Source organism: Eriocheir sinensis, chromosome 26, assembly GCF_024679095.1.
Source record: "Eriocheir sinensis breed Jianghai 21 chromosome 26, ASM2467909v1, whole genome shotgun sequence".
In the NCBI taxonomy this organism is placed as follows: domain Eukaryota; kingdom Metazoa; phylum Arthropoda; class Malacostraca; order Decapoda; family Varunidae; genus Eriocheir; species Eriocheir sinensis.
In genome coordinates this window covers 2,154,110-2,168,260 of record NC_066534.1, presented here as the reverse complement: position 1 = coordinate 2,168,260, position 14,151 = coordinate 2,154,110, and the positions used below count along the sequence as shown (strand labels likewise).

Genomic DNA, 14,151 nt, shown 5'->3' with positions numbered 1-14,151 from the left:
GGGCGGAGAGCAAGGCGAGCCGTCCGCGCCCCGCGGGACGCGGCCAGGCGCCAGGCGGGAAGTGTTGCCAACTCGCATATATTTTTGCTACATGATCTTGTATGATCTAAAATACACTGTAACATTCTAGACTGTACTGTTCTGGATATATATAGGAGAAGAGGGCGAGAGAGGCTAGTCCTAGTCATAGTAAGCTAGTGGTAAGTGAAGAGTCAAAGTGAAGTGTACTACTAAGGAAGAATATTAAACTACAGAAGCTGTGCGAAGTGTTTACATATCTCCCTCCCACGGAGTCTCCTGACGGCGACACGGAACCCAAGTAACACGTCCGGCATAACAGTATAGACTAGGTGATCTAGAGACAGGTTGGGTGAAGAGTGAAAGAGGAGTGAGACAAGGCTGTGTATTATCACCAACATTATTTAGTCTTTTCACAGAGGAATTAGCAGTCAGAATGAGGAGAATGAATGCAGGAGTGAGAATTGGAGAGGATAAAGTATGTGTGTTGTTGTATGCGGATGATGTGGTGGTTATGAGTGAGTCTGCTGAAGAACTACAGGGTCTCCTAGATGTGGTAGGGGGTTATGGAAGGGATTTTGGGGTTAGGTTCAGTAGTGAGAAGAGCAAAGTAATGATAGTAAATAGGTCAGAGGATGAGAGAGAAACAACTTGGAGACTGGAAGGGGATGAGTTGGAACAGACGGAAGAATACAAGTATCTAGGGGTGTGGATGGAGGTAAATGGATGCGGCAGGGCCAAGAATGTAAAGACAAGTTTGGCAAACCAGTGGGTAGGCCGTTTAGGGAGTGCAGCGAGGATGAGAGCGAGCAAGTATGATGTCATCCGTGAGGTTTGGAAGAGTGTGGCTGTCCCGAGCATTATGTATGGAATGGATGTGATGACATGGAACGACAGTGAGATAGAAAAATTGGAAGTGGGGCAGAATAGGGTAGCAAGAATGGCACTGAATGCACCAAGGTTTGCAGCAGTAGAGGCTCTTAGGGGTGACATGGGATGGAGCACGTTTAGGGAAAGACTTAATTGTAAAGGCAACCTTGAGATATAAAGTGAGACTGGAACAAATGGAGGATGCAAGATTAGCAAGGATAGTATACTTGTGGAGTATAAGAGATGGCAAATGGGCGAATAAATGTGGGCGAATGATAGACAGGAATGTTATGCTAAGTAGGTGGGTGTACCGACCCTTTGAAGATAGGCAGAATGTGTTTGAATGGAGAATAACAAACAGAAATGGAGAGGGGTTTGAGTGGGATGTAAGAAAGTGGAAGAATGTGATAGATATGGCAGTTAAAGATGAGGGATTGAGCAAGTGGAAGAATGAGATGGAAAGAAAGGAAACTCTCGACTGGTACAGGGAGAAAGAGGCCCCAAAGTGTGAGGTGTGGTATGAGGGAAGCCTGGGAGGTGATCTTCTTTTCCGTGCTTGAGCGCAGTGTCTGGATGTGAATGCAAGGAACTATAGATGGTCTGAGTCCCGCAGCAAAGTGTGCCAGATGTGTGATAGGGGTGTGGACGAGACTGTGCAGCATGTAGTGCTGGAATGCAAGAAGTATGGCTGCGTTTACACCAAGCGAGTCGCGTCGAGTCGAGTCACGTCAAGTCATTTGATGCGATTAATTTTGACGCATCTCCGTTTACACCGACTGCGTCAACCTGAGTCAAGTCAGTACTCAGTCACCCATTTGACCTCATGGAGAATGGATGCATATTCTCTTGCTGAAGTAACTGCTTTGCTCTGGCTTCGTTGTCGCAGACGGAAAAATAGAGCTCGAATCTGGATGCATCATCTGAACACCAAGAGGCCAGACTTTGGAAGCTTCAGTCATTTATTCCCAGACCTGGTAAACTATCCAGAAAAATTCTACAACTTTTTTTGGATGACAAATGAAAATTTCAAGAAGCTGGTGGAGTTGACTGGACCTTCCATTAGGAAAATCAACACTAACTACAGGCGTGCAAGTTGATAAGGTGTTCGGGTCTTTCCGGTTATACGAACTATCGACTTTTTATTTTTTTTTGCATTTTTCCAATGTATTTTTTTACGTAGAATCCGAAAATAACATTGTTTTTTTGGAGAAATGGATAGATAAAAAGTTATTCAACTTTAAAGTTATTTATTTCCTATGCATTACTGAAGAAATGCAAACTTTTATTTTTCCTTTCTTTTATCAAATGTAAGACATACATTCTTTGATGGTTAGGTTAGGTTAGTTTAGGTTAGGTTAGGTTAGGTTAGGTTAGGTTAGGTTAGTTTAGGTTAGGTTAGGTTAGGTTAGGTTAGGTTAGGTTAGGTTAGGTTAGTTTAGGTTAGGTTAGGTTAGGTTAGGTTAGGTTAGGTTAGCTGATTTTTGACCTGAAAGAGAGGAAAAATGAAAGTTAGCATTTCTTCAGTATTACATAGGGAATAAATAACTTTAAAGTTGAATAACTTTTTACCTATTGGTTTCTCCAAAAAAAAATTGTCATTTTAGGATTCTACGGAAAAAAATACATTGAAAAAATGTAAAAATACCCAAAAAATCGATAGTTCGTATAACCGGAAAGATCCAGGTGTTCCACCAGCATACTTCAAGACACCACGGCAGACTCGCTGTGACTGACGTCAAAATAGGTCCAGTCCTATATGTGACGCGACGCGACGTGACGCGACATGACGTGACTCGACGCATTCGGTGTAAACGGTTTCTTTCAAAAACCCATACAAATCAGTGTTAAAACTGGGGTGGCGATTCATGATGCGTCATGAATCGTCATGACGCGACGCGACGCGACTCGACGCGACTCGCTTGGTGTAAACGCAGCCTAAGACAGGGAGAGAACGAAGATGATGCATGTGTTTCTGAGCGAGATGGGACGTGGAGTAAACGGGAGGACTGGAAGGGAGTGGATGGTGCTGCTGCTGGGGCTCAGTGGAGAGACGAGTGGACGAGTGATTGAGGCAGTGAAAGAGTTCTTGGAAGGCATGTGGCGTGAAAGATGTAGGGAATGATATCTTGCCCCGAGAACTTTGACTTCCCGCATGTTTTTTTGTTTTCTTTTCACAGGAGCTGCCGATACAAAGGCCTGGCTGGGGAGAAACCCCGAGCCACCGGTGACATCAAGATCAAGATCAAACGGAGCAACGCTGCGGAGTCTGTCACGCCGCCCACGCCCACACAGTGCCCCCACGCCTCCACGCCCATCCAGTGCCCCCACGCCTCCACGCCCATCCAGTGCCCCCACGCCCACCCAGTGCCCCCACGCCTCCACGCCCATCCAGTGCCCCCACGCCTCCACGCCTCCACGCCCATCCAGTGCCCCCACGCCTCCACGCCCATCCAGTGCCCCCACGCCTCCACGCCTCCACGCCCATCCAGTGCCCCGCCTCCACGCCCATCCAGTGCCCCCACGCCTCCACGCCCATCCAGTGCCCCACGCCTCCACGCCCATCCAGTGCCCCACGCCTCCACGCCTCCACGCCCATCCAGTGCCCCACACGCCTCCACGCCCATCCAGTGCCCCCACGCCTCCACGCCCATCCAGTGCCCCACGCCTCCACGCCCAAACAGTGCCCCCACGCCTCCACGCCCATCCAGTGCCCCCACGCCTCCACGCCTCCACGCCCATCCAGTGCCCCACGCCTCCACGCCCATCCAGTGCCCCCACGCCTCCACGCCCATCCAGTGCCCCCACGCCTCCACGCCTCCACGCCCATCCAGTGCCCCCACGCCCACACAGTGCCCCCACGCCTCCACGCCTCCACGCCCATCCAGTGCCCCCACGCCTCCACGCCCATCCAGTGCCCCCACGCCTCCACGCCCATCCAGTGCCCCCACGCCTCCACGCCCATCCAGTGCCCCCACGCCGCCACGCCCATCCCGTGCCCCACGCCTCCACGCCCATCCAGTGCCCCCACGCCTCCACGCCCATCCGGTGCCCCCACGCCCACCCAGTGCCCCCACGCCTCCACGCCCATCCAGTGCCCCCACGCCCACGCCCATCCAGTGCCCCCACGCCCCGCCCACCCAGTGCCCCCACGCCTCCACGCCCATCCGGTGCCCCCACGCCTCCACGCCCACCCAGTGCCCCCACGCCTCCACGCCCATCCAGTGCCCCCACGCCTCCACGCCCATCCAGTGCCCCCACGCCTCCACGCCCATCCAGTGCCCCACGCCTCCACGCCCATCCAGTGCCCCCACGCCTCCACGCCCATCCAGTGCCCCCACGCCTCCACGCCCATCCAGTGCCCCCACGCCTCCACGCCCATCCAGTGCCCCCACGCCTCCACGCCCATCCAGTGCCCCCACGCCTCCACGCCCATCCAGTGCCCCCACGGTAACAATTCAGGAGATGTGGGCTCTCAAATTTCCAGGCACAAACTATTTTTTTCTAGGTAAAATGTGGTGCTTTTTCAAGTGGAGATAGTCTTTTTTTCCGGAAACTATTAGGAAAGGGGCTATTTCAATTTTCTTGATCAAGTCACAATCCTAATATTTCCGGAAAAAAACCATCTCCACATGAAAAAAACACCACAAATTACCCAGAAAAAATAGTTTGTGCCTAACCTAACCTATCCTAACCTAACCTAACCTAACATAACCTAACCTAACCTAACCTAACCTAACCTATCCTAACCTAACCTAACACTACTTACGTACTGCTTAACGGCAAACCAGCCCGAGGCCGTGGCACTGCTTCTGCGACAATCAGTCATGCGCGGTATGTGATAAAGGGAGGGTGTATGTCTCTCGGGGTCCAGGAATAATTTTTTTTTTATGTATTTATTTTTTTTATTTTTTATGGTTTCCGGAAGTGAACAGGGTCTACACTATATACTGATACAGAAATAATGCAGAAAACGTGAGTATTAACGGCGGTAGAGAGAGCCCATACCTCCTGAATATTATCCGCCCCCACGCCTCCACGCCCATCCAGTGCCCCCACGCCTCCACGCCCACCCAGTGCCCCCACGCCTCCACGCCCACCCAGTGCCCCCACGCCTCCACGCCCATCCAGTGCCCCCACGCCTCCACGCCCACCCAGTGCCCCCACGCCTCCACGCCCATCCAGTGCCCCCACGCCTCCACGCCCATCCAGTGCAACCATGCCTCAACGCCCCGACCGTGCCCCCCCGCCCCCACGCCCAACCAGTGCCCCCACGCCTCCACGCCCATCCAGTGCCCCCACGCCTTCACGCCTCCACGACCATCCACTGCACCCACGCCTCCACGCCCACGCACGGCCCCCACGCCTCCACGCCCATCCAGTGCCCCCACGCCTCCACGCCCATCCAGTGCCCCCACGCCTCCACGCCCACACAGTGCCCCCACGCCTCCACGCCCATCCAGTGCCTCCACTCCTCCAGGCCCTCCAAGTGCGACCACGCATCCACGCCCATCCCGTGACCCAACGCCTCCACGCCTCCACGCCCATCCAGTGCCCCCACGCCTCCACGCCCATCCAGTGCCCCCATGCCTCCACGCCCATCCAGTGCCCCCACCTCCACGCCCACCCAGTGCCCCACGCCTCCACGCCCATCCAGTGCCCCCACGCCTCCACGCCTCCACGCCCATCCAGTGCCCCCACGCCTCCACGCCCATCCAGTGCCCCCACGCCTCCACGCCGCCACGCCCATCCAGTGCCCCCACGCCTCCACGCCCATCCAGTGCCCCCACGCCTCCACGCCCATCCAGTGCCCCCACGCCCCGCCCATCCAGAGCCCCCACGCCTCCACGCCCATCCAGTGCCCCCACGCCTCCACGCCTCCACGCCCATCCAGTGCCCCCACGCCTCCACGCCCATCCAGTGCCCCCACGCCTCCACGCCCATCCAGTGCGTATTACAAGGTTATCTATTTCAAGTTTACCTATTACAAGCTTTTTGTGGCTGAGGTGACAGCTTGGTAATATTCCAGAATCACACCCAAGCTTACCCATGTCAAGTTTACCTGTTTCAAGCTTTTTGTGGCTGAGGTGACAGCTTGGTAATATTCCAGAATCACACCCAAGCTTACCCATGTCAAGTTTACCTATTACAAGCTTTTTGTGGCTGAGGTGACAGCTTGGTATTATTCCAGAATCACACCCAAGCTTACCCATGTCAAGTTTACCTGTTTCCGTTCACCGGTGATGAGGTTTCAGGCCCCGGTCCGCCGCAGCGCTCCACAGGGCCGCCAACATTACAACACTAACATTAGCACCTAAAGTTGTCCTCAATCCTCATGGTCGTAAAATTCTAGTGTTTGCCCATACTCCCCCTCACCCCCAAAACAAGCTTGGGGGCCGGTGGGAATGCGGGTATCGGGTGGGGAACACGAAATCCGTCGCAATCTTATTTTTTATGGGGGAAGGAAAAATACCCTAGGTCTAGGGAAATTTCCTACATTTAGGGATTTTTCTCCCACGACCACTAAATTAAGTGTTTGCGGCAAATTTAGTGTTCCCTACGAGGAAACCACACATTCCCACTGGAGGCCAAGCTTGTTTTGGGAGAGAAGCGAAGTGAACCCTTCAAACGCTGCTCACCTCACCGGTCTGGCGTGGCGCCGCAGCCAGCTGCACCCAAATAAACGCCTACACCACACTCATGCCCTCTCTTTAGCACCAGTTTGAGTAGGTTGTCACCTCATCGCAAGTTTCTATCCTGCTAGTAGAGTCCGTGGCACCAAACAATCTTCATTGTTCATCACTGACACAAGCAAAACCACCGGCTACCTGTGATCCATCCAACTCTGCACCCCAGAGAGTACTGGCTGTGGGTTCTAGTGCACATGCAGGCTCTTCAACCTCCTGCCCGAGCTATTCAGACATGTGAATTCCGATTAACCGCATTTTGAATCTGCTTCACGTTGCCAATAAGTGAAGGTAATTGTGGAGATTGACTCCACGCCTCCAAAATATGATAATAATCCTCCTATATATTATAGTTAAGGAATGAAATACATGTCCCTCAACCATACTTTGAAGGCGTAAGTATACTTAAAAGTAAAGAAAAGGGGGAATCGGTTCTCTTAGTTGGGGAGCACAGTAAAACTAACCAAACGTTGCATAACCTAACCTCTAACAGGGGGCTTTGCCCCCCTCGACCCCCTCACACGTATGATGCGCCGGAAAATCGTGTTTTATTGGTGGGGGAGCATATTTAATTTACTCTAATTGAACTTTACATAACCTAACCTCCAACAGGGCGGCTTTGCCCCACTCGACCCCCTGCTAGCCAGGGGGGGCCCTCTACATGTATGATGCGCCAGAAAATCATGTTTTTTTGGTGGGGGAGCATATTTAATTCACTCTAACCTAACAGGGAGGGCAAAGCCCCCCTGAGCCAGTTTTCCGCCATGGTGCGGTGCACACCTTTGGGCAGAGTTGCCTTTGTCTGGGGTGTGCGTGTCCTCAAAGTCGCCTTTCTCAACTCTTCTGCCCATGACCGGAAGATTACCAAAATGAGACGGCTTTTTCAACTTCCCAAAGTCAAAAACATGACATAGGGAGTTTGTTGATGAAGGTGGCGATAAAACAACAGCTCTTGCTAGTTTGTGTTTGTGGTTTATGAAGCCAGTGTGTTCATTTTGTAGTCTTTCTATAGTGAGGAAAGTGATCGGCTTAAATAGCTTGTTGAGCCGTGCGTCCTTGTTTAATAGGTACTCCAGTAATCCCTCGCCATATCGCGGTCTTGCTGTATCGCGGATTTTAAAATTGTAAATATTTAGTTTTGTATTGCGGATTTTTCGCTATATCGCGGACCTTTGCGGTATAGAGGTATTTTAATATATTTTTTTATTTTACTTATTTCACAGTAAAACAAGCATTTTTCAGCCTAGAAAAATTGTCAACAATATAAAAAAATTCAAAAAGTATTAATAAGAACATATTGAAATAATATCAAATTGAAATAAAATACATAGCGTACAGCAGATGAGTAGGCAGACTCGCACGTATATAAAATGCAGCTATGGCCGCTTCCGCTTGAGCTAGTTTGCCCACGTGTGATTGTACACGGCACACTAGCTGTTGGCTGATGGGTGGGAGGCGACCAACCAGAGCACTGTTTTCTGTATCCTGGGCGCTGATTGGCTCAGCGACCGAAGCATTTGTTGGTTCGTGAGTGGTTAGCTCGGAGACAAAGGGAGAGTGTGTTACAGCTTGCTGCCGTTAAATGCTCGAGAACTTGGCAGTGAGGACCCAGACAGGATGAGGCAATGACTACACTTGAACAAGACTCAAGTCCTAAACTTGCTCAACATGACTACTCCAAGCTTATCTAGTTTGGTGGAGCTCTTTGCGGTACTGGAATAAACACGTGGAGACCTGCTGAACCGAACAGCTGATAGGCTCTTCTTCTTCTTCTTCTTGTGACAACAACTTACCGACCACACGAGTAACCAACATGTTGGTGACTGAGTTTGTGACTAGAATTTCGATGAGTTTCCCGTGAAATGTACCCAACTTTGACTCTCAAGAAACTAGTGGTTGGGTGACATTGTTCACACGGGCTGAGGCGAGACTCACAGAGATAAGCGTGCTTATATAAATAATATATATAAAATATAATATATAAATAATAAAATATATATAAGGTCGCTACTTCGTGGATTTTCGCCCAGCGCGGGGAGTTCTGGAACGTAACCCCCACGATAAACGAGGGATTACTGTATACGAGTTATTTTATCTCTATATTTATGCTTACATCTCAAAATGATCAATTAATTTATATTTCTTCATGTGCAACATTTAATTCTGCATGTTTTCATATATAATACATGCTGATTATGTTGAGTTTATGGCTGAAAACTTGTTATATTCAATAGCGACATTTGAAATTTGGCGCGCGCGGTGGTCTCGGATACTGGGCGGGCGCTGTTTGGGCCCGGCCGTAGTGAAGGGGTTAACTGCCCTTTGACGTTAAGTTGAAGACCATATGACCTTTGCTGGAGCGAGTGCGGAAAATTGAATTAGGATCGCTGAAAACACATTATTATATACAGTTATCCACCCCCAGTGGACTTCCCTTCTTTGACTAAGACTTTTATACAGTTTATGTGAAACACCCCCTAAAACTTATAACTTCCAGGCCATCCTGATGCCCTTGGTGGGTGCTGAGGTCAAAGGCCCCATCTCGTGGATGAAATTCACCGTAGGGTGAGAAGAAGAGGTGGATGTCTAGTGAACATCTTCTCAGAGCTAGCACAAGGCGTACACTGACCAATGATTAGTCAAGGCAGCATGGCTGGGTATTGTTGGAAAGAAAACCACATGCTTACCCTGCTTCACCACAAACAAGTTAAATTTGACGGCGCACTAAGTCAAAAAATGCCTTGTCCACTGTTATCGACACCCACGGCACCAGCTGTGACCCACTATTGTCCACACCCGCGCTCTAAGGGTTAAAGATTGTGGAGATCAACAAACTCCTCAAAATGACCAACAATAATACTGTATGCAAAAAATTAAAACCTGTCAGAAAGTTGTGTGTGACAAGAACTAATATTTTTGGCGGCTGTGGAACACTGGGAGGGTGTAGGGTTATTATGTTCCCCACTACTACTACTACTACTACTACTACTACTGCAGGAGGATGGCGGGGGCAGCAGTGAGGCGGTGGCCGGCGGAGGAGAAGAGAGACAGGCGGAGAAGAATGTCAAGGTCCATTTCAATTCTTCCTTCAACGTTGTCAAGTACGGGGACGGCACTGACATCAAGGTGTGTGTGTGTGTGTGTGTTTGTTTGTATTTACCTAGTTGTATTTACCGAGCTGTATTTACCTAGTTGTATTTACCTAGTTGTGACATACGGGAAAAGAGCTACACTCGCGCTGTCCCGTCTCCATATCCGCTCTTATCCAACTTTTCCTTAAAATCGTGAATGTTTCTTGCACAAACCACCTCCTCCTCCAGTCCATTCCACAGCTTCTGTTTGGGAAGCTAAACTTTTTCACATCTCGCCTACACGTGGTCGCCCTTAACTTTTCTCCATGTCCTCTCATTTCTCTCTCGCTCCACACACACAGGTCCTCTCTGTCCAGATTCTCCACCCCGCTGGCCACCCTGTACACCGCTATCAGGTCTCCTCTTTCTCTTCTTCTCTCCAGGGTTGTGAGCCCCATGCTATTAAGTCTTTCCTCATAAGTATGTTCTCTAAGCTCCGGTGTGTGTGTGTGTGTGTGTGTATACAGTCCCCCATACAGGGCCTATAGCTGTACTAAGATTCCTTCATTTGATCCATATATTAATTCATTTGCAAGCAATCTGAATTTATACACTTAATTTTACCCTCAACAAATTCACGGGGAGCCAAAGTCTGTCTTCTTAAACGTATAGGCACCTCAGTTCACCTGTTTGAAAAGCCTCTCATAGCAGCTGCTGGGCTTTCCACGGAGTGTTTGGTGATGCCAGTGATAGTTTCATATGACCTCTGCATCTTGAGAGGAGAAAAACACCCTTGAAAACCCTGATAATCTCTGTGGCCTTGGGAAATAGTTATAACTGGAGATCAATATGTATAACAATATTGACCTAAGAACACCCAATTCTTTATCTTTCCAAGGCATGAGTGACCCCCAAAGCCTCCTTTCCACAGGACTTGTCAAGCCAGTCAGTGAACCCAGTCTGCAAGACGTCTTGGTCAAGATGGGACACAACCTAACACGGAAACCCTTCAAGCTGGAGAACCACTACTGGGTTGGTCACAGCTAAAGGAGAGAGAGAGAGAGAGGGAGAGAGAGAGTACCTTCCAGCCTACTATTCCTGCAGTAAGCGGTGCCTGGTGTTACCTGAATTTCCTGTTGTCCCTCTGCCTCCACCTCCTCCTCCTCCTCTCTCCCTCCAGCTGCCAACCCTCACCCACTCACTCCGCCAGTTGAGTCTTCTGTACCCCCACTGTTGTTGTTTTCCCGGCCTGAGAATACCCCGCCAGGACTCCTTGTAATCACCGTCATGGTTTGCAGGCGGGTGTGTGGTGACCCAGGGCGTTGAGGGAAGCCAGACGCTCTCCTATAGGGCTTCAGGCAGATACAACTCCCTCATCACCTGCTTCACTCCAGCCCAGACCTTGCCACTCACACCCAACAGCTGCTTCATCTTAAGGTGGGACTGGTTAGGTTACGATATGTTTAGGGTATCTTAAAACACAGGATAGGCGGGAACTTAGGGTATGAATCCATAAAGAATGACCTCACTTTGTTGTATAGAAAGTCTCATTAGTAAGGAAGCATATATGAGTTTTCTGAGTCAAGACCTGTAGTAACTGTTTGGGGTTTTGTTAGGCTATGTTGGGTTAAGTTTAGGGTATCTTCAGACACATGATAGCCAGCACCTTATGGTATAAATCAACAAAGAATGACCTCACTTTGTCGTAGAGAAAGTCTCATTAGCTAGGAAGCATATATGAATTTTCTGAGTGAAGGTCTATAGTGTTTGTTTTGGTTTTGTTAGGTTATGTTGGGTTAAGTTTAGGGCATCTTCAAACACAGGATAGCTATCACCTTATAGTATAATTCAATGAAGAATGACCTCATTTCATTGTATAGAAAGTCTCATTAGTAAGGAAGCATATATGAATTTTCTGAGTCAAGAACTATAGTAACTGTTTGGGATTTTGTTAAGTTAAGTTAAGGGTATATCTTCAAACACATGACAGCCAGCACCTTATGGTATAAATTAACAAAGAATGACCTCACTTTCTCCTATCCAAACCCTATGCAGTGTTGTAAGGCACCAACTTCTACTGATACAAATTAATTCATTGACATCTTTATTCTTTAATGTGTGTGTCTCAAAACACTGAAGGTAAATCTCAACGTCAGTCATAACAAAACTACTTTCTACTCAAGCTTATCCCTATACTGTCCAAATCCCTTATGCAAGAGTTAACTCTCATCCCTATACTGTCCAAATCCCTTATGCAAGAGTTAACCAGCATCTTCACTCTTTCATCCCTATACTGTCCAAATCCCTTATGCAAGAGTTAACTCTTTCATCCCTATACTGTCCAAATCCCTTATGCAAGAGTTAACTCTTTCATCCCTATACTGTCCAAATCCCTTATGCAAGAGTTAACCAGCATCTTCACTCTTTCATCCCTATACTGTCCAAATCCCTTATGCAAGAGTTAACCAGCATCTTCACTCTTCCATCCCTATACTGTCCAAATCCCTTATGCAAGAGTTAACCAGCATCTTCACTCTTTCATCCCTATACTGTTTATGGCATCAAAGGTGTTCAGTCCAGATCTAAATCCAAAGTGTCTAGTATTTAAAATATTTGTTTTCTTTGGGTATAGCATGAGCTGATTTTTTATTAAAGATTCAAATATTTTTGAAAAGTTTGATAATATAGAGATGGGTCTGTAGTTACATAAATCAGTTTTGCAACCTGTTTTATGTATTGGAATTATTTTAGCTAGCTTCAATTTTTCTGGGAATGTTCCTGTCTTGATAGACTGGTTAAAAAGTATTGTGAGGGATATGGAAAATAGATTTTTATTTTCTTTCAATATATGTACAGGTCATCATCATCATCATCATTTCATGGACGCCTGCTCCTAGGAGCTCCCAGCAGGGGATGGCCACGGCAGAAGAGCTTCCAACTTTCTTTATCCAGACACTCCCTCCTTGCCTGCTCAAAGTTTCTCAAAGATCTTTCCCCCCTCTCCCTAACATACTCATGCACCCTATCCCTCCATTTCACTGGAGGTCGTCCTCTAGCATTCCCTCCCTCTATCTCGCTCACATACACCCTTCTGGTCATCTTACTCTCCTCCATTCGCTCCATGTGGCCAAACCACTTTAAAGTCTGTCGCTTCACTTCTTCCACCACTCCACACTTCTGCCCTTCACCCCTGTGACACATTCCAAAATGCTCGTACACACTTTCATTACTCATTCCATCCATTCTACTCACACCACAAGCACTCCTCAAATAACTCATTTCCACTGCCTGCACTCTAGACCTCTGACTTTCATTCCAGGCCCACGTTTCACTTGCATATGTGAGGGTTGGTACTATTATTGTATTTCTCAAATCCCTCTTTACCTCCATGCTCACACTTCTGCCATTCATGATTCGTCCCAAAGACCCTACCACCCTTCTTCCTTGCAATGCCCTTTCTCTTATCTCTCCCTCCATGCTTACACATAACTGATCCAAGGTACTTAAACTCATTGACCTCCTCCATTTCTTCACCATTCAAAATTATTTTGCATTCTTTTTCACATTCAATTCCCACTCTATATGGGCATACAAAATCTACAACCTACTTCGCTCACAAACCATCTCTTTACTTTTGTTGACATTTACTTTCAGCTTTCTCCTATTACTATATGTACAGGTATCTCATCAATATGTCCTTTTTTGTTTTCGAGGGCGCTGATTACTTTGACTGTGTCATGGGTAAGGGGCATCACCATGGAGTGAGGGCAGTTTCCGCAGAGGAATGAGTTGGGGGAGGTGGCTGTGGGAGGCAGTCTGAGTGGGAGTTAGGAGCAATGTTTGTAAAGTACTCATTGAATGCCTCGGATACTTCATGTGGGGTGTCCAGAATTTTATTATTGAAAACAAGTGATTTGGTCGAGTTAAACTGGTTTCCGATATCTTTCTGGTGCTTAGCCCAAAGTCAGAAAATCTTTGTAGGTAGTCATTTTCCTTTGTGATTTTAATTAGATTTGTTAGGTGGTTTCTATATTTTTTTATAATCATCAATGTCAATGCTCCCTAATTTATAAGATTTTTATAATTTAAATTTATGATGTATAGATTTTATAATCCCTTGCATGATCCATGGTTTTTGAAGTGTTTTAGTTGTTCTTTGTTTAGATGTTTTGGGGAAGGAAGGTCAGTAGTATATGCTGTATATTGTGTATATGCTTCAGTTAATGTTGTATCGTGGTGTATTAACAGAGAGTTCCAATCTACTTCGGAAAGTTTAGTTTTAAATTTTGTACAATTTTCATGATTTTTTACCCTGCAAGATATTTTGTGGGTCTCAGTTAACTTTTCTATGGCTGGGAGGTTTAGAAATATAGGAAGGTGGTCACTCAGGGGAGAGAAAAGAATGCCAGGAGAGGAAGGGGCTGTACAGTTTGTCCATATGTGATCTAGGAGGGAAGGGGCTGTACAGTTTGTCCATATGTAATCTAGGAGGGAAGGGGCTGTACAGT

At 47.8% G+C, this 14,151-nt stretch overlaps 1 protein-coding gene across 1 annotated transcript; it reads left to right on the top strand.

Annotated features, from left to right (window-relative positions):
* Positions 1-2,844: 2,844 nt before the first annotated feature.
* On the top strand, positions 2,845-10,935 carry LOC127003696 (uncharacterized). Its single transcript, XM_050870625.1, has 3 exons — positions 2,845-3,279; positions 9,570-9,698; positions 10,575-10,935. Exons 1-3 carry the CDS (start codon positions 3,007-3,009, stop codon positions 10,638-10,640), a joined length of 468 nt encoding a protein of 155 aa, XP_050726582.1. The 5' UTR covers positions 2,845-3,006; the 3' UTR covers positions 10,641-10,935.
* Positions 10,936-14,151: the final 3,216 nt, after the last annotated feature.